This window comes from Drosophila pseudoobscura, chromosome X (genome assembly GCF_009870125.1).
Source record: "Drosophila pseudoobscura strain MV-25-SWS-2005 chromosome X, UCI_Dpse_MV25, whole genome shotgun sequence".
In the NCBI taxonomy this organism is placed as follows: domain Eukaryota; kingdom Metazoa; phylum Arthropoda; class Insecta; order Diptera; family Drosophilidae; genus Drosophila; species Drosophila pseudoobscura.
The window spans coordinates 9,586,890-9,604,782 of record NC_046683.1 but is presented as its reverse complement, the minus strand read 5'-3'; the positions used below and the strand labels follow the sequence as shown (position 1 = coordinate 9,604,782).

The window sequence follows — 17,893 nt, the reverse complement described above, 5'->3', positions numbered from 1 at the left end:
TCTTTGGCTATATCTCGACTATTTATGGACCTATCGGGGCGTGGCATGCCTTTCCGTGATCGGGCGAGTCCTGCCAATCGACTGCCATCGGAAAAACGGACATCCATTTTTCACGATTTTCGCAAAAAATCATGATGGTTACATCATTAAAATTGCCAAAAATCGGCCTCATTTTCGTAGTCGAGATTTTGATGACGTTCGACAGTCCGGACCCTCACGATCCTGGGAGAGTTGACCGATCACCGATCTGGCCTCATTTGTCTGAGATATAGCCTTCAGAAGATTGGACTGAGAGATCTATATAGCATAGCTAGTAATATTCCACGGAATATCAAAAACGAGGAATATGTATAACAGAACTTGAATTCGTCAGTAAATTTACAGTATATTTTGAAAATGAGGCGGTATGTTTCGGTATATTTCTGAGGGTCGGACGGTATATTTTATCGATAATTCCGCGGTCACACTTTCTTACAAAACTTATAAAACACACAATGTCTTTTAGTAATTTGTTAATGAAAAGCGGTCTTAACCATGGATTGCGAGGAACACCCGCCACGGTTGTGCTCATTAGCACGCGCCAGGGCCATAGGCTGCGTGGCAAGCCGCCCGGCGTGGCCCGTACGCTGGAACAACGTTTGCGGGGTAAGCCCTTTTCCTGATTTGTTGATGTAATCGCGCTAAAAAACCCACTTTCCCCACCCACAGAGGAGACTGTGACTGATCCTGAGGTGGTGGCCCGCATCAACATTGGGTTTCCACAGCTCAAGGAATCGCGCTCGGCCCAGCTAAAGACCCGCCTGGAGCATCTAAAGACGCAGCGGGCCAACAAACAACTGGAGCAACTGGCACGCAGCCAAAAGCGTAAGTAGCATCCAGCACCACTAGATCCTTATGTGTACCTGTCATTTATGCCGTGCCGCACCGTCTCCTGCAGTGATCATCGATCTGGACAAAGTGCAGCAGACATATGTGCAGACGACCGGCCAGCACGATCTACGCCTGCTCGCAGATCATTATGGCATCTTTGAGCATCTGTATGGCAGCGCCTACTTTGTGCCCCGCGTGCCACTCAGCATAAGCTACGAGCTGGGCGGCGACACCCTCACACCGGTCTACAATGGCAATGTGATCAAGCCCGCGGAGGCGGCCAAGCAGCCACTCGTGAGCTTCGATGGTCAAATGGATCCCATTACGGGGAAGTCGGCGGCGGGGCAGGATAGCTACTGGACGTTGTTGGCCACCAATCCAGATGCCCATTACACCAATCCTTCAGCGGAGTGTCTGCATTGGTTCATGTAGGTATCCAGAGCCTTATCTGACATGGTTTCCCAATTGATGGTCCTCTTCTGCCTTGCAGTGCCAATATACCCAATGGCAGGGTGAGCGAAGGTCAGGTTCTAGCTGAATATCTGCCACCGTTTCCGCCCAAAGGCGTCGGCTATCAGCGCATGGTCTTTGTGCTGTACAAGCAGCAGGCTGCCATGGATCTTGGCTCTTACCAGCTGGCCTCCTCGGATTATAGCAATTTGGAGAAGCGCACATTCAGCACGCTGGAGTTTTATCGCCAGCATCAGGAGCAGTTGACGCCGGCAGGGCTGGCCTTCTATCAAACCAACTGGGATGAGTCGCTGACGGAGTTCTATCACGATGTTTTGAGTGCGTTCTTACACAGAGATTCTACTCCTGCATTTGGTTTATAATGGATTCTTTTACTGCAGATCTAAAAGAGCCTGTCTATGAGTACGATTTCCCCAAACCGTATCTTGCTGATCAGAAATTCTTTCCACTGAAACAGCCCTTCAATCTGTACATGGACAAGCATCGGGACGAGAAGCAGCTGAACAAGGAATACCTGCAGCGCAAGCTGGCCAAGTCGCATCCCTTCGATGGGCCCGCCAAGCCGCTACGCTTTCCCAATGCCCATCCCATCAAGGATGTGCCCTCCTGGCTGAAGACAGAGATACGCAAACAGCGACTGGGCACTGGCCGCATACAGGATTACTAGAAGGAAGCTCCAATCTGCTTTTTTTAAGTGTTATATTTGTTAACAAGTTCGCTTTCTTTTATTTACTGGAAGTACATGAGTCGATAAAGTACACGGTTGCCTTCCCTTCTTTTCGCGTCTACCAACTACGTAGGGGATTGGGATTCTAGATTCTAAATAAATACGTCGACTGGGGTATTGGTTAAGGGGTAAGGGGGGAATCGTGTGATGCGTTTAACAATTGTCTGTCGAATGTGCTAATTTAATTAGTTTCCTTTTCAAGAATTGGTTTTGTTAATTGTCGGTTAAAATTTAGTTTTTTTCGATTTTTTTGGCACAGTTTTTTCTATACGTTGGCGTCTGTCCAGTTCCAGTGGACTAGGTCTGAGCCTTGCCATAGCTGCCAACTGGCGGCCTATACATGGCCGGCAGAAAGGGCACCTGCGTCCAATGGAAAGCATACTTGCGTGTGCCAATATTCTTCAGGACGTTGTCCATTCGTGTGCCCTCGCTGGACCAAATAACAAACGGAATATAATTTAATTTAAGCAAGTTTCAGGGCAGGACTTACCTTCTCATGGTGCTCAGGGCGTAGGGCACGTGCTTGGCCGGCAGCTGAAATTCACGTACCAGCACTCGACACTGCTCCAGGGTGACGGCCATCCCGGTGCGATCCTTGGCACTCTTGCAGGAGGTGAAACGCAGGCCATCCATCAGACGGCAGGCATCCTCGGCCAAATGGAGAATCTTTACATTCTTGGAGAGATTCGCGCGAAGCTGCTGCTCCATGAAGCCCAGCAGTGACTGCAGGGACTCGCCAGCGTCCACAGAGCCTAGGCCCAGCTTGCGATACCGCCCGTAGTACTGGCTGAGCCTCAGATAGTTGTCCCAATTGGAGCGATGCTGCTCCCGGGTCTGGCCCACCGTCTCGGCATAGGTGGCCTTGCCATTGATGCCGATGTTGAAGAATACGGGCGTGATCTTGAACGAAATGGAGGTGCCGTTGCCGGGCAGCGAGTGCTCTGGCACTGGCAGCTGCACTTCCAGAGCCTGACGCGATCCTGTGATGCGTGGCATCGGCGCCAGCGTGGCCTCGCCCTGAGCGCGCACCAGCTGAAAGCTGACGGCCGACAGATCCTCGATGGCAATGCACATGTCGCTCCACATGTCCGCCTCGTTGCCAAAGAGCGTCAACAGGCCCTCAAAGTAGGCCAGCGGCCCCAGATCCCTGAGCATCACCAGATAGGCCATGTCCAGCTCGCTGCCCCAAAGGCGCAGCATCAAAGAGCTAACCAGAGCCGTCAGCTGTGGGAGAGAGAGCAAGGATTACTTTACTATAAATTCCCATTTGGCGGTGGATCCCCACTCTTACCGCCTGAGAGAAGCAGACATCGCGGCGATACATGATGCTCGCCTGCAGACGATTGCAGCGCACATCCTGCTGCAGCCGTTGGACCGAGTGCATCAGGCGGGCTGTCTTCAGCAGCCTGTCCATGGCATGCCGCAGCTTGCGCATGCTGGGACGCAGCTCGGCGGCCCAGTCTGTGGTCAGCGATAGGTCCAATCCGTCTGTGAATTTGTTGCCCTTCTTGACGGCAGCCGAACCTGAGGATCCTGCTGCTGCTGCTGGCAGGGGCTTGAGGTCCAGTTCCATCTTCGGTGTGGGCTTTTCGGGTGCCGAAATCACATCGGGTGCCGGCGCCTGCTGCTGCTGTGGGGCTACGGCAAAGCCCTCGCGCTTCATCGGCGGCTTGGGATGACGCAGTCGGATGGCCGGGCTGTCGCGACGGCCACAGAAGAACTTCAGCTTGCACTCCAGGCACATCACACTCGCCTCGATGTTCAGCTGGGTGAGATCCAGGGGCTCGGGCTCCTCCGTGGGCCGGTAATAGTTGGCCGAGGGCGAGGAGCTCATCAGCTTGGTGTCGAGGAATCCTGCGGGCGGCTGTGGATTGTGGACTGTGCCCCTCATCTCATCCAGATCGATCAGCTGCAGTGCAGCGGGAATGGGAGTCGGTTCGGGCTGTAGATGGGGATGTTGAAGTGGCTGTGGCTGGGCATGCCAGGCCAGTGGCAGCGACTGATATGTGGCCTCCGCCTCGGCCAGGGCATCCTTTTCAGTACGCAGTCCATCCGCGCCCTGCTCTAGGCTACGCAGATGCTCGTTGTAGCACTTGACCACGTGCTGCAGCGAGTCAATGGCACGAATGTCCAGGGAGCTGGAGGGCGAGCTGTTGCTCGGATGCCAGCTATTGGAGCGCATCAGCGGCGGTTGGCCCCGGGGCCACAGATCAGGCGGGGCCACCACCGGCGTGGCAAAGTCCTCCAGCTCTGGGGACTTCAATTCCAGGGCCGTCAGCTGTTGGGTTATCTTTCGGAATGGGGACATTGGTTCCATCAGTACATTCTCCGGCTCCTCGATGATGCGATGCTGTTCGATAAAGTCCACCGCCTCCTTGACAATGCTCGGCTCCCAGATGTTCAGCAAGGTGCGGGTCTTGGACACCATCTGGTCGCACAGCGGCATCATGTCGGTGACGCAGCGGCGGCTGGCCAGCTGCAGGAGCTGGGACATCAGTTCGACGATCTCCTTGCGCAGCTGCTTGGTGGCTTGGACGGCATCGTTGGCTGCCTGCACCTTGCAGGCATTGCTCTGCTCCAACTTCCACGACTTGCTCTCCTGCAGGAGTCTGCCAACAAAACAAAGGGATATGGTTAGTAGCTCCTTCGAGAATCCACTGCGATGCAATCTCTCACTTGATCAATCCGCCGCACTGTCGACCCTTGGCATCGTGTCGCGTGAAGGCGCCCACCGTCACTATGTCTAGGAACCCGCGCCGCTGCAGGGTGTCGTTCTGGGCCCACATTCGTTGCACGTGCAGATTGACGGGCAGAAACTCCAGCGACTCGTCCGTCTTCACCGACGACCGTTTGAAGAAGACCCCATCGCGGGCCAACTGCTGGATATTCTGCTTGGCCTGCGAGTAGTCCTTAAGCAGGCGCAAATGCTCTTCGAGCAGATTCATCTGGCGCCATCGCCACTCGCCGCTCAGCTCGCCCATGCCTGAGATCTCCTGCAGCAGCTCCTTTTCGCGCTGTATCCAAATGGAAAGCAGCTGCTGGGGCAGCACGCAGCACAGACGCGACTCCAGCAGCGTCTCCTGCACGCTGATGTCCGCTCCCAGCGAGGAATGCAATCGATATGTGTGCAAGCGGGGCTTGGCGCAGACCTTCTGCAGGCCGCATTGCTGCGGCACAAACAGGCGCACGCCAAGCTTCGGTGGCAGCGATTGAGTGCGACGATGGGCTGGTGGACCAGAGAAAGGTGCATAAATCTCTGGCGACATGTCCTTCGGTTCGTTAAGCACTTACCTCTCCTGCCGCTCCCGCTGCCGCTGCTCCCTGCAGCCGTTTCGAAGAGTTGTGTGCTGGAACGGGGAGGCGGCGCCAAGCCGTTGCCCGCCGCTTGGCCCGGTTCCACGGCTGCCTCCGGTGACCAGGAAACAAGAGTAATGAAGCCGCATTCCCCACGCGGCGAACCCACGGGCAGACGCAGTCGCGTGGTGTCCTGTATGACGCCCAGGGCCACCTCGGCATGGCCCAGGGGCACCGATGTCAGCGTCATGCGCTCGCGCACATCGTGGACACTGAAACGCAGACGCGTGGAGGCAGTGAACCCGGCGCTGCGCTGGAAGCGCATCGTGGCCAGGAACTGCGGCGTGCGTGTACCCTCCTGGAGCTCCGTGCGGGCATGCTCGCGCCAGAGGCAATCCTCCCCTGGCTGCAGCACCGAGCAGACAACACGCGGATTGGGATCACGCCCGAAGGTGTCTACCGGCAGGCTATCACAGGACAAGGCCGTCTCGCAGATGGGCAGCTCCGAGAGGTCCAGTTCTGGAAGGAGAAGCAGATCAGAACAGATCAGAGCCGAGCAGACTGGAACGCTTGGAATCAGAAACAAAACGAAAAGAAAACGAAAAACAAAAAAAAAAACAAACTCCGTTTCCGTTTTAAATTCAAAAATAAAATTCAATTTTATTCCAAGAATAAAACCCATTTCCAGTGCGAGATCGATCTCCTTGCAACCCAACCACCAATCGCCCGTTAAATTTACAAATACAGTTATACAAAGATATATACAATGGAAGCGACATGGTCTTGGAATGGAATGGAATGGAATGACGATGGGCTTTCTTTCGTGTGTTTGTGTTTGCGTAACGGAAATGCAAATGAGATTTATGTGTGCGATTGCGAGTGTGAGTGCGAGTGAGTAGGATACAGCTCTCTGTTTCAAAGAGAGAGGGATGGAGAGAGCGAGTGCGAGAGAGTGGGCCAGTGCGAGTGAGAGACACAGAGCGAATTTTGTTAACTAAAAAAACAAACTGAAACATAAACAATAACAACATCCACATCCACATCCACATTATTTGGTTTGTTTCTCTTCTTTTGTTTTGTTTTTGTTAGAACTGTATAAGATCACCTTCAAAGGGCGGTGCTACTTCCACGGGAGGAGAGTCCCCCGCTGTCTCCTGCTGCTGATGCTGCTGGATCGTTGCGGGTGGCACTGGCACACCCAAATCAATATTATTGCCCATGGCCAGAGGTAGCTGCCTGCTCTTGACCACAATCTGCTCCTTCAGCTGGTTGATCAGCAGATTCAGCGTCTCGTTGGACGCCTGCTCAATGCTGTATACCCAGGCCAGGCGCTCGGCCGACGAGTAGCTGATGAAGCGCTCCGTTGGACTGTCTTTGAAGTCTATAATGCACAACAGATTAGAAAGAGAATTCACATAGGCCGCACGTAGCAAGCATCACTCACCTAAATCGAATATATAGCCCTCCAGGTCGCAGTCTTCATTCTGAATGCGGGCTCGACAGTTCTCCAGAACCAGGACACCCGATACTGGGGATTTTGGATCCTTGTCCTTTAGGCAAAACAGCAGATTGCCGCGCAGCTTGCACCAGCGTTCGACTCTGACTGTGGGAAGGGAGAATGGAATTGTGCATATAAGCAGAGTGCTTGGACAGGACTTGGACTTATCGGTCCAGCAGTGTGCATGGGTGTGTGTCTGTGTCAGTGTCAGTGTGTATGGCATGAGCATTTGCATTTGCATGTGCATGTGCATGGCATGTGATCAGGGCTAAAAATACGTGGGATACGTTTTGGGTGATTAACCGCTTATCTGCTGCGCTACCTCTGGCATGTACACATACCTTCACTGCGCCACAGGAATCCCTCCTGGCGATCCGTAACGATGAGCAGGCCCTCCTTGTCGAACTTGGTTGCCGGACTTGTGGCCAAGGCGTTCAGCTCCGACTTGTTAAAGCGCATGGCGACACTGTAAAGGCAAATATGGGGAAACGATTGAACGGAAGCTCAAACGGCAAGCAAATTCCCGGCACGCCCCACTGTACGAGCGGCGTTGGGGCAAGGGCCCACGGTCGTATGTGGGGGGTAAGCGAATTAATAATTTAACCAAATTACACGCTCAAGAAAGTGTACGTGTGCCCACTGGAGTGAAGATGCGTGGTGGGGCGGGTCGGGGATGCGCGCAAGATGGGCGAGGACGTTGGGTGGGCAGTGGGCTAAAGCAGCAAATGGTACACATACACACCTCCTCTCCTCTCTCTGCCTTTTGTTGTTATTGCTGCCGTAGGCTGCACAGCTGGCGGCGTCGACGTCGGCTCCTGCTCTCGGTTAATGTACTGAGTCATCCGATTGCCAGTCAATATCTTCTAATTTAGGTTATTTTTACTATTTATTGGACTAATATATTGATAAACTTTAGATTAACGAGCTGCGTTTTGTCTTCATTTTCCAAAATTCTCCACAAGAACTACACCCTTACTACACGGTAACTACTCATTTGATACATAATGGGAGGAAAAAGAGGGTATGTACAACAGCCAAAACGGTGCAGAAAATGCAAACGCATGCAAGAAGAAATCCACCCCATTTGCCTAATATACCTTGCAGACGAGAAGCCGATTCTGCCTTCAAGGTATGTTCTCCTCACTCGCGAGGTGAGGTTCGTACGAAGCTTGCAGTTTGCCTTGGCTGTTTTTGCCAGTTGTGCATACCCTCTTTTATGGCCCATTCAAAATTACGACTCATTTTTTGCAAAAATATCGATGAAAAAATAACTTAGCGAGATAAAGTTTTAAAATTTTTGCTGCGAACAGTGTGTCTTTTCTTCACGGTCTGACCCTCAGGAATATACCGATGGATATATTATTGTTGGTTTTACTGAAAAACCTACTCCTAATATCGATAAAATCGATACCAACAAAACAGCAAAAAAAAACCGTTATAGTTGCGCTCAACTTAATCGAACCTTAACTTTTCGTTCCATGTTCTAATAAATATTAAATAGTCAGAGCACATTGTTGAATGCAGTTGAAGGATTTTATAAAATTTCCCACAGGTTTGTTTTGTTTTTTGTTTTAAACAATATTAAAAGGTACAATTTTACTAGGAACGGAAAAGAGAGAGTGCCGCACACACATACAAAGTGCACATCCATTATTTATAATAGCTACAAGATATGGCCATGGTGGCTACACTCTCGTTTCCTGCGATCACCTATCTAGTATCGAAAATGCGGCTGCTCTTGATATCTACCTTAAACTGTCTCGACCATTCCGCCAGTACATCGAACTGCGAAACAAAGAAATTAATTAATTAAATAGTTTGGGAAGGATGGAAGTTCAGGTATTAAGCTCCCTACCTCACGCTCCATAATGTTTTCGCAAAAACTCAGATCCAACAGCTGCAGCTTGGGGCAATGAACCAGAATGCTGAAAGAAATAAAGCTGCAGTTGGTATTTGTGCTCGTGGCGAATCGAGAGTATGAAACCCACTCGTAGATACGTTCGTGCGTTATATTCAGTATCCCCATGAGATCCAATTGCTCCAGGTTTTTGCCCAGCGTGGCAATGTGTATGAGATCCCGCTCAGTCGTGCCCCGCACCGCCGACAGAAATAGCTTCCTCAGCTTGGGACAGTTGGACAGCAACTGAAACAAGCCATCTCCCAGGGATGCCTCACGCAGGCTATAAGCAGAATACACATGAACAGATGCATAAGTAATGCCGAAAGCATTAGAACATACCACCAGCCCAGATCGAGCTCCTCCAACTGAGAACAGCGAGATATGGCTAAAAGTCCTCGGGCCGACAGAAAGTGCGCCTTCCACAGATCCAGCGATACAAGCTGTGTGTTGTACGTGGCCAGGTGATCGGCCACATCGTCCATATTCACCGACACACCGCAGAAGGCTAGATTCAGATGCTTAAGCTTGCGATTGCCCTCGAGCATGCTGAGCAGCAGCTCTGTATCGAAGGCCGTTTGGAAGAGATCAAGACGCTCCAGGTTCTTAAGATTTGCCAGACAGGAGAAGTTCAATAGCGGCGGATCAGTGGCACAATTACGCAGGCTCAACTCTGACAAAAGAACATACAAAACCAATGAGACCAGACCCAAGAGAAAATCCAAGCGACATACCAATCAGATTATCACAGACTATGCCAACATTCTCAATGCAGCTGGCGTTTAGAAATTTACAAGAGTTTAGCCGCAGGTGGGTAAGATTATCGCCTCGCTGGGTCAGAAATCTGTAAACAATTCCATAAGAATAAGATTTTAATGCATCTCCACAAGCAAGGACTCACTTTTTGAATTCGGTGGGTGAAATTTCGTTGGAGCCACCACACCAGGAGAGATCCAGTTTGCGCAGCATGGTGGCCCGGCGGGCCAGAGTGCACAGGAGCTCCGAGCTGGCCACCAGCCAATAGGGCTTCAGGTTGAGCTCGGCGTAGAGCAGCGGATGCGTCGAGATGTCGTAGAAGGTGCGCGACACGCGCCCCACGCGAAACAGTGACTTAAGGTCCAGGTAGCTGAGTATTTTTAAGATGATCTCAAACGGCAGATCCGTCACACACATGCCAGGCGGCACTGCCTCTGCGGCTGGGGCAGAGACTGAGGCCAGAGGATCCTCGAGGCGGTTGTCCATCATAAATTTGCCAAGATCATTGCTGATGAATTCGTGCAGGCTGGTGTCACTTTTCTCCCTGAAGTTCGGCTTGAATTCCAGTGACTGCAGCTTGCAGGTGATGGATCCGGCCATCTGGCCACTGGCCATCTTCGAAAGCGGCGAGAGGGACTTGGTGGCGCGTGCCTGCTCCCCCAGAATGCTTTGAATAAGACGACCCGAGACTGTGCGTCCGCACAGCATGATGGCATCGATTTCCGTGTAGTAATTGAGCCGGCTGTGGTTGAAATCAATGCGTATCGTTCTGTTCGGGTCAAAGGAATCGAGAGTTAGTGAGGATGCCAAGCCCACAATTGGGTACACGATTCAGGCCCTACTTTGTTATCATCGTGGTCTTTTTCAGCGTCGGCGCAAAGCGTCGCGAATTGCGTGGCGTTGGTGCGGTCAGATCGGTGTCCAAGGCCTCCCAGAGGCAGGTCCAGTGCTTGGTCAAACCATAAGCCCAGATGCGTATCACAGCCCCAGGATTGAATGTCTCAAAAATGGCTACCTCCGTGGGCACCACATAGTCCTCAAAGTAGACCACTGCAGCAGGAAGAGAACCAAATATTATACCTGCCACCAAGCCTTAAATGGAGGAGATAGGAGATCTGATCTTACCAATGTAATCGTGTGTAGCCAATTTGGGTAGATTCTGCGGCTGAATCTCTCGCGTGGCAGATGGTGCCAGTTGCCACCAGTCACCGTAGGTGCGCTGTGGAGAGAAGCATTTGCCGGTTAACACACTTGAGGGGTGTGGCACACAGCGGGTGACACACGGGTTGCATTCGGGTGGCACTCACCATGGTGAAGGTCTCTGGGTAGTCGCCGTAGTTGGGGAATTTCGATGGCCTGCCAATCACATTGGCCGCCGTATACGAAATGCTATACTCGATGCCATATTGCGAGCTAAAATCCAGCACGCCAAGGACAAACTGCTCGAGATAGTAGCCTTGATCCTCCACTTGGTCTGGCTGCATTTTGCTGCCGCAACCAAACCAGCCACTGAGCTCACGCTGGCGCTGCATTAGCATGGTCGAGAAATCGATCTGGGCATCGAGTTCAGTGTCGCTAGAGCTGGAGGTGGAGGTGGAAGCGGAGGCTTGGGCGAGGGCCAGCAGGGACATAGTAGCACTGGCCAGAAGGCCTTGGCCGAAGGTCAGTCTCAACGTATCGTTCGACAGCAGCGACAGCGACCGTCTTTCTCCCTCAACGTTCCAGAGCAGACGTTGGGCATAACCCAGCCAGAATCGTCGTGGCACCTCCTGCTCCACAAGGTTGCGCCTCCAGCTGAATGGCCCAAGGGAAATTAGCGCCGCGGTCCTTGTAAATACGCTGTCCTTGCCCTTGAGACGGCTGCTGTGGCCAGTTTGTTCACGTTGCAGGGCCAGACCTTAATGTGATTGGAAAGACGTCGTAGTGTTCCTCTTTGTCGCTGTTCGCTGATAATCCAATTAGACATTCCAATTGCAAAGTCCTCTTTGCAATTTATTTCCTGTTGTTTTCGGGAGGCGGCAAAAGTCTTGTTTTTCCATATGCTTGCCGCTAATTATGCCACTTCCCTGGAAGTGTTTGTGCTTGTGAAGACTTTTGCTACAATAACAATTGGTAGGCTTTTATTTTGTAACAACTGGTTTTATTAACAATTTTTTGACTATAAACAAAAAAAGGTCAAAGCATAAAACGTAATGTGCACGGAATGAAACGTAAGTGTGTACGGAATGAAACGTAAGTGGGTAACTACACATTTTGCTACATGTCAACTACATATGAATGTAAAAAACGTTACGTAGTTTCAAAGTTCAACAGCACTGCCCATAAGATACTAGAGCTATAGTCACACTATAGTCACTAGAGCTGCGCCCGAAGTTTGAAAGTGGTCAAAATATGGATACACCATTACATACTAATATACCGTAAATAAACCTTCAACTCAATAATATATTCTAAATGGGTTTTTGCTTGTTTTTTCATTGATTTCAGTATTATTATCGGATCTATCGATACCGGATACCTTATCATTTTCAAAATATACCGTAAATCCGCCCATGAAAAAAGGCCTTCGATGTGTATTTCCGCCGCCTCCTCTGCTCTGACAGCACGCCTATACGATATCAAGCGATAGCTGAACAGCTTTCGAAGTAGAGCGAGCGGATCAGTTTTGGTTCTCCCACTTGTTCTAGATGTTCGGAGTCACTAGTTTTACGGTGACGCCTGCACTGGTTCTAGAAGTTCCGCTTTGTGGCGCCGCTCATACTAGTTCCAGCGGTGGTTCCTCGTTAATTTTAAATAAGAATGCAATATTTTCGTACTTTCTGTCGCCCATTAAAACCCGCCAAGAAATCCTTCCGCTCCCACCCACCACTGAGTTTCACAATCATTTTAGTATTTTTTTATTTTCAATGTTTCGTCTTTTGTTTTTTTTTTTTTGTTATTTTTTTCGGTTTTTGCTTTTTGTTCTCTTTTGTTTTCGTTTCTTTTCTCTTTTGTTGGGAAATTAATTAATTTATTACTTTTTTATGTTTTACTTATTGATTTAGTATCTTCCACATCCGCTCTCTCTTTCTCTCTCTCTCAGTTGCTCGTGTTTTCCGCCTCGACACACCATCCTTCCTTCGCGCTTTCTTTTGCTTGCCCTCCCTCTCCTTCTCTACATTTTTGAGTTTCCTTCGATTCACATGGGTCCTGGTGTGGTATGGCGGTGGTGGTTATTGGGAGGAGGGGGGAGAGTGGGCGAGGGTGGGAGTTGGAGTTTTCGGGTGGGATGGGAGCCGGAAGCAGGGAGCAGAGGCGGTGGCGGTAGCGGTGGCGGTGGCTTTTGGGGGAGGGGTTCCTGTTCTGAATGCATTCTTCTTTCTCCTTTCGTATCTCCCCTTCCTTTTCATTTTTTCGTTTAAATAATTTTTTAGCATAACTATTAAATAATTTTTTTATATATAATATACCATATATATATGTATATGCATACATGTGTATATATACATATATATGTATATTCGCTTTTTGTTATTTGCTTTTCATGTTTCTCTGCTCTTTTGTTTTCCGCTTCTCTTCGGTTCAATTAAAGTTGTTTTGTTTTTTTGTTTGCTTTATATAATTATTATCATAATTATTATTTAATAAATTACTCAACAAATAATTCAATTGGTTTTCTGTTTTCTTTTATCTATTCTTTCCCCCGTGTTTCTCCTCCAGTGATGCTGCTGCTGCTCCTGCTCGTTTTTCCTTGTTCCCTCTGCCTCCCGCCCGACCTCTGCTTTCCTTTCGTTTCGTTTCGTTTCCTTTGCCTTCCTTTGCTTTGTCTTTGCTTTTGCTTTAAGTATATTTATTTTGATTCGTTTAGTACTATTTAAACACTTAGTAGGTATTTAATTTTTTAAGCTTATGCCTTTTTCTCTTTCTGTCCGAAGCAAAAAACAAAAAACTCAAAAATATATACCATATACCATGGCGGGGGCGAGGGGGAAGGAAATTTCAAACAAAAAAAAACATCTGTTTTAAGGTTCTATTTTTTCAAACATTTTGCTTGTTTATTTTGTTTCTCTGGTTCTGTTTCTCCGTCTCTCTGCTACTCATTTGCTTCTTCCTTTTGTTGTGTTTATGTGAGTGTGTGTGTGTGTCTGGGTTGTGTGTATGTGTCTGGATTGGCTGTGTGCCGGGCCTCGAACGGATCGAAGCCGTCGAAGAAGAGTCGAGTCGATCCGTGGTAATAAAAAATAATGATAATGGTACGCCATATGCAATAATAATCATAATAATAATAATAATAGTCGCATTTTAAATATGTATCATTTATAATTTAAAAATGTGCATTTTACAAATATATTATATAGATAGATTCGCGCTCTCTTCCACTCCACAAGCTCCTGCTTACCCTCCTGCTCCTCCTCCTCCTCCTCCATCATCTCATCTGATCTTCTCCTCACTCTCTCTCTCTCTCTGTCTCTACAAATAAAATCAACACTCACACGCATGCAGTCATCAATCATCAATCATCAGCTAAAAGCTAATGCCAACACAATCGTTTTACACAATCGGAAACAAATATCGGCCATTATATAGTAGTCATCATATCGTTATCGCATTTGGGGCAACAAAAAAAAAGACTTACAAACTGATTGATTGGCTAAAATTAAAGGAAAGTACGTACATTACATATACAAATCGGTTCTGAAATGGTATTTCTGGTTTTTGCCTTTGCAGCTTCTTCTCTTTTTCTCATTCTGCTTCTCTTGCTCTTTCTTCTCTGCCACCTTCTCTGTAGAACTTCTTCTTCGTCTACGTATTGTTTCTTTGTTTGTTTTTTTTTTGTTTTCTTCTGCTTTTTTCAGCTTTTCCTCGTTTAGTTTTAATTTTAATTAGGCATAAATTATTTATATAAATATTTACAATTCATTTTTTGATACTTTGTTTTTTTAGGGAGTTTTTGTTTCGCTTCTTGTTGCAGCATCTTCTGTTTTCGGCTTTCCGCTTTCGGTTTTCCGTTTTCTGTGTTCTGTTTTGCTGCTCCTCGCTTCTCTCCCTGCTATCCTTCGCCTCTGTTCTCTCCTCTCACACAATATTTCATATTCACTTTAGCGCTTTTTAAAACTAATTTTCTCTTTCAGCTCTCTTTTTGGATATCATCCTTTATTTCGCTTTCGTTGCTTTTGGGCAAACAAAAAATGTACTTCGTGGAAAGAAAGGCTTTCTCTTTTTCCCACCTCACTTCTCCATAGTTTTCACTGTGTTCGCATATGTGTATGTGTGTGTGTGTGTGTGTGTGTGGGGAGGGGGGGGGGGGGGGCGTTTATACACCCGATACTCAACGAGCATGGGGATATATGTGGGTAGGTATTATTTTTTTTTTGTCTGGCTTTAGGCAGATCTCATATCGGTTTTACATACATATAGATCTATATATTATTGAAACATTTAGCTTGGTAGTTTTTTGTTGTTGTTTTTTTTTGCTGTTTTTATATAATTTTTTTCTTTTATATATAGTATAATTCTATTAATATGCCTTGGATATTAATATTTAATACAATTTTACGCATAGTGCATTACAAATACGGTTTAAAATTAAAAAAAAAAACACATTTATATATATATATATATATATACATATATATATATATAATTTGTTTTGTATCATATATATATAATTTTTTAATAAAAACTATTACATTAGTTTATGATTTAATTAGAAGTATTATTTTTACTTCGGATCGTGTTCACACTTTTCTCGATTTTTTCCCTTCTTTCTGTTACCCCCGGTTTGCCCCCTCATCTTCTGTCTACCGTGGCCTTGAAGGTTTCTTCTCTGTCCCTCTCCGATTTCCCATTCCCCCTCTTTCTGTGGCCCATCCCATGTAAAACTCCCAAACAGCAACAAAAACTAAGAATGGATTTAATCTGTGTATCTATTTTGTTGTTGTTTCCTTATCCTGCCTTTCTTGAAACGGTATTTACTGTTTTTGTTGTTCTTCTTTTGGAATTGCATTCGATTTCGGATTCTGTTTCGGTTCTGCCGGGAGGATGGGATATCTCTATATACAATATGTATATGGCATATGATGGATCAATGGATGGATGGTTATAGAGGTGTATGGTGTGTGGTGTATGGTGTGTGCGTGTGCGAGTGTGGGATTTGCTCGATTAAATCAAATTCATTTCGGATTTTGATACAAAACAAACAAGAATATGATTTGTGGGTCGAAAAAGGCGAAAGGTGAAAACCCTATACATCCACAATTTTGGCAATTAATCATTAATTAAGGTCGAAGGGCTGTGTGTGTGTGTGTGTGTGTTGGAGATTTTAAAATAGGCATATAATCCATAGATTTAAAAGTTAAATATGGTTACGATAAGGTTAGGTTATGTTAGGGTTTAAGGCGCATTAAAACAGTCTGCGGTCTGCGATGTCGACGACGTCGGTGTGTGTGGGCCGTGCGGTGTCCTGTTCTGTGTGTTATGTGATAATGTTTGATGGTAGAACAAACAAACAAAACCCAAAAAACAATGCAATCACTTGTCCGTCTACTCTCCTCCTTTTTGCTCTGGTATTCTTATGTCTTCTCCACTTTCCTTTCACCTTCTTCTTCTTCGGCTTATTCGCCTTCGATACTGTTGGGCTTTAGCCCATGCTAATTTTCTATTTTCTTTTCATTATGGGGGGGAAGAGGGGCTGTTTGTTGTGTTTTTTTTTTTCTTGCGTGTGTCTGTGTATCATTTATCATTACTATTTTGTAATACAAAGAAAAAATTGTCAACTCTCTCACGCGTTTCTCTTGGGAATATCGTTCGACTTCTGTTTCTCCGCTTCGCTTTTTTCTCAGTGTGTGTGTGTATGTGTGTGTGTGTGTTTTGGATGCCACCCTACTTACTAATTTACAGTTATTATTAGCTTTTCTTTAGCTTTTATTATATAGTAATTATTCTGCTTGGTATTTTTATAGTTAACAAAAAAAAAAGTGTGTTTATAGCAGCCTTTATAAACAATTTCATCGCAAGCATTTTGCTTGTCTCTCTCTCTCTCTTTCTCGCTCGCTCTCGCTCGCTCTCTCTCTCTCTCGTTCTCTCTCACTTCCCCTTGCTCTTCGTTTACTTCTCTTTTCGCATTGTTTGCTCCGTTCCTGTGCTCTCCTGCTCTGCTCCTTCTTCTATTTTTAGCCAAGACTTTGCTTTGCTTTGCTTCGCTTTCTCCTTCTCTCCTGATCTCCTGCTCTTTCCTGCTCTCTTTTGTCGGTTCATGCTGCTTTATTTCCTTTCCTTCCCTTTCTTTTGTTTTGTTTTTGCTTTACGCTTGTTTATCACATTTAATATATATATATATATATATTCACGTATATATATATATATTTATATATAGTTTCTTTATATTAAGTTTTTGTTTTTGTTTTTGCTTTCGCATTTTGCAGTTGTTTTTTGTTGTTGTTTGTTTTGTTTTTGTTTGCGACTTGCTCTGGAAATATTCCTCGAAAGGATGAACTGAACTGAACCCTCCTCCTCCTCCTCCTTCTCGTCATCCGTCTCTGGCTGTTGTTCCTGTGTTCCATCCTCCGGTTTCTATTCTGCTTTTTCTGCTATATATATACATATATATATATATATATTTAGTAATAGTTTCTCCATCGCAGCAGCAGCAACAACAAAGCATTGCATTGGCAGTGTGGCGCACACCAGCAGCAGCCTCTCTCTTTTCCTTCTCCTCTCGCCGGCTCCTTTAGAGCAGCTCTTGCTGCAGCAGCAGCATCTGTTGTTGCTGCTGCAACTGGGCCTGCTGCTGCAACTGCTGCTGCTGCCATCGCTTGTATTTTCCTTGATAGGCGCGCGGTGATGTCGCCTCCGCTCCGGTACTTGCGCCCATGCCCGTACTCGTGCCCGTACCGGTGCCCGTGCCCGTGCACGTTGTCGTGCTCATCAATCCCAGTCCCAGACCCATGCCCGTTGTCATCGATGTGGATGTGCATGTGGCATTGGCCACCACTGACATGGCGGCAGCCATGGCGGGCAGCGTTTGCTTTGTTGTGTTTGTGGTATAGTGGCCGCCGCATCCGCCCGCATCCATCACAGTCTCATAGCAATAGGCCGCCGCGTCGAGCAGCGAAGCCGCATAGTTGCTGCTGCTACAGTTTAGTAGCTGATGATGTTGTTGTTGGGGTTGTTGGTGATGTTGTTGTTGTTGTTGTTGATGATGGAGTTGTTGTTGTTGATTCTGATTCTGATGTTGCTGATGTTGATGCTGATTATGGAGATGGTTGTGGCTGTGGCTGTGGTGATGCTGATGATGGTGCTGTAGTTGTAGTTGTAGTGTATTTGCTACTGGTATTACTGGTGCTAGTGCTGCTAGTGAATGTTGCTGCTGCTGTTGCTGTTGCTGTTGTTGTTGTTGATT

At 47.3% G+C, this 17,893-nt stretch overlaps 3 protein-coding genes across 4 annotated transcripts; 1 reads left to right on the top strand and 2 right to left on the bottom strand.

Moving 5' to 3' along the window:
• Positions 1 to 453: 453 nt before the first annotated feature.
• On the top strand, positions 454 to 2,099 carry mRpL38 (mitochondrial ribosomal protein L38). The gene is made up of 5 exons (XM_001354983.3): positions 454 to 645; positions 709 to 864; positions 938 to 1,298; positions 1,361 to 1,659; positions 1,722 to 2,099. The coding sequence occupies exons 1-5, from the start codon at positions 495 to 497 to the stop codon at positions 2,006 to 2,008; spliced, it is 1,254 nt and encodes a 417-aa protein (XP_001355019.1). The 5' UTR covers positions 454 to 494; the 3' UTR covers positions 2,009 to 2,099.
• On the bottom strand, positions 2,039 to 7,873 carry LOC6901629 (inositol polyphosphate-4-phosphatase type I A). Of its 2 annotated transcripts, none has more exons than XM_015186420.2 (9): positions 7,603 to 7,873; positions 7,202 to 7,326; positions 6,807 to 6,965; positions 6,468 to 6,743; positions 5,360 to 5,881; positions 4,745 to 5,294; positions 3,360 to 4,677; positions 2,559 to 3,292; positions 2,039 to 2,498 (listed from the first exon to the last, which is right to left on the bottom strand). In XM_015186420.2, the coding sequence occupies exons 2-9, from the start codon at positions 7,317 to 7,319 to the stop codon at positions 2,366 to 2,368; spliced, it is 3,810 nt and encodes a 1,269-aa protein (XP_015041906.2). In that variant the 5' UTR covers positions 7,320 to 7,326; positions 7,603 to 7,873; the 3' UTR covers positions 2,039 to 2,365. The 2 variants fall into 2 exon arrangements, with proteins under 2 accessions (XP_015041906.2, XP_015041907.2); XM_015186421.2 differs by lacking the exon at positions 7,603 to 7,873 and adding an exon at positions 7,473 to 7,573.
• Positions 7,874 to 8,379: 506 nt separating this feature from the next.
• On the bottom strand, positions 8,380 to 11,728 carry Fbxl4 (F box and leucine-rich-repeat gene 4). Its single transcript, XM_001354984.4, has 9 exons — positions 10,821 to 11,728; positions 10,639 to 10,732; positions 10,356 to 10,563; positions 9,659 to 10,282; positions 9,492 to 9,601; positions 9,100 to 9,430; positions 8,849 to 9,040; positions 8,716 to 8,785; positions 8,380 to 8,645 (listed from the first exon to the last, which is right to left on the bottom strand). Exons 1-9 carry the CDS (start codon positions 11,142 to 11,144, stop codon positions 8,571 to 8,573), a joined length of 2,028 nt encoding a protein of 675 aa, XP_001355020.3. The 5' UTR covers positions 11,145 to 11,728; the 3' UTR covers positions 8,380 to 8,570.
• Between the last annotated feature and the right edge of the window lie 6,165 nt (positions 11,729 to 17,893).

Excerpts from the sequence above, each read along its gene's own strand:
- mRpL38 (XM_001354983.3), top strand. The coding sequence starts at position 495 with ATGTCTTTTAGTAATTTGTTAATGAAAAGCGGTCTTAACCATGGATTG. Across the intron at positions 646-708 it reads GCTGGAACAACGTTTGCGGG|AGGAGACTGTGACTGATCCT; the intron begins GTAAGCCCTTTT and ends CCCCACCCACAG. Across the intron at positions 1,660-1,721 it reads GTTCTATCACGATGTTTTGA|ATCTAAAAGAGCCTGTCTAT; the intron begins GTGCGTTCTTAC and ends CTTTTACTGCAG.
- LOC6901629 (XM_015186420.2), bottom strand. The coding sequence starts at position 7,319 with ATGCGCTTTAACAAGTCGGAGCTGAACGCCTTGGCCACAAGTCCGGCA. Across the intron at positions 6,744-6,806 it reads GGGCTATATATTCGATTTAG|ACTTCAAAGACAGTCCAACG; the intron begins GTGAGTGATGCT and ends TGTGCATTATAG. Across the intron at positions 5,295-5,359 it reads CAGCGGGAGCGGCAGGAGAG|CCCATCGTCGCACTCAATCG; the intron begins GTAAGTGCTTAA and ends CTGGTCCACCAG.
- Fbxl4 (XM_001354984.4), bottom strand. The coding sequence starts at position 11,144 with ATGTCCCTGCTGGCCCTCGCCCAAGCCTCCGCTTCCACCTCCACCTCC. Across the intron at positions 9,041-9,099 it reads GAGCTCGATCTGGGCTGGTG|CCTGCGTGAGGCATCCCTGG; the intron begins GTATGTTCTAAT and ends TTCTGCTTATAG. Across the intron at positions 8,786-8,848 it reads ACGCACGAACGTATCTACGA|CATTCTGGTTCATTGCCCCA; the intron begins GTGGGTTTCATA and ends TATTTCTTTCAG.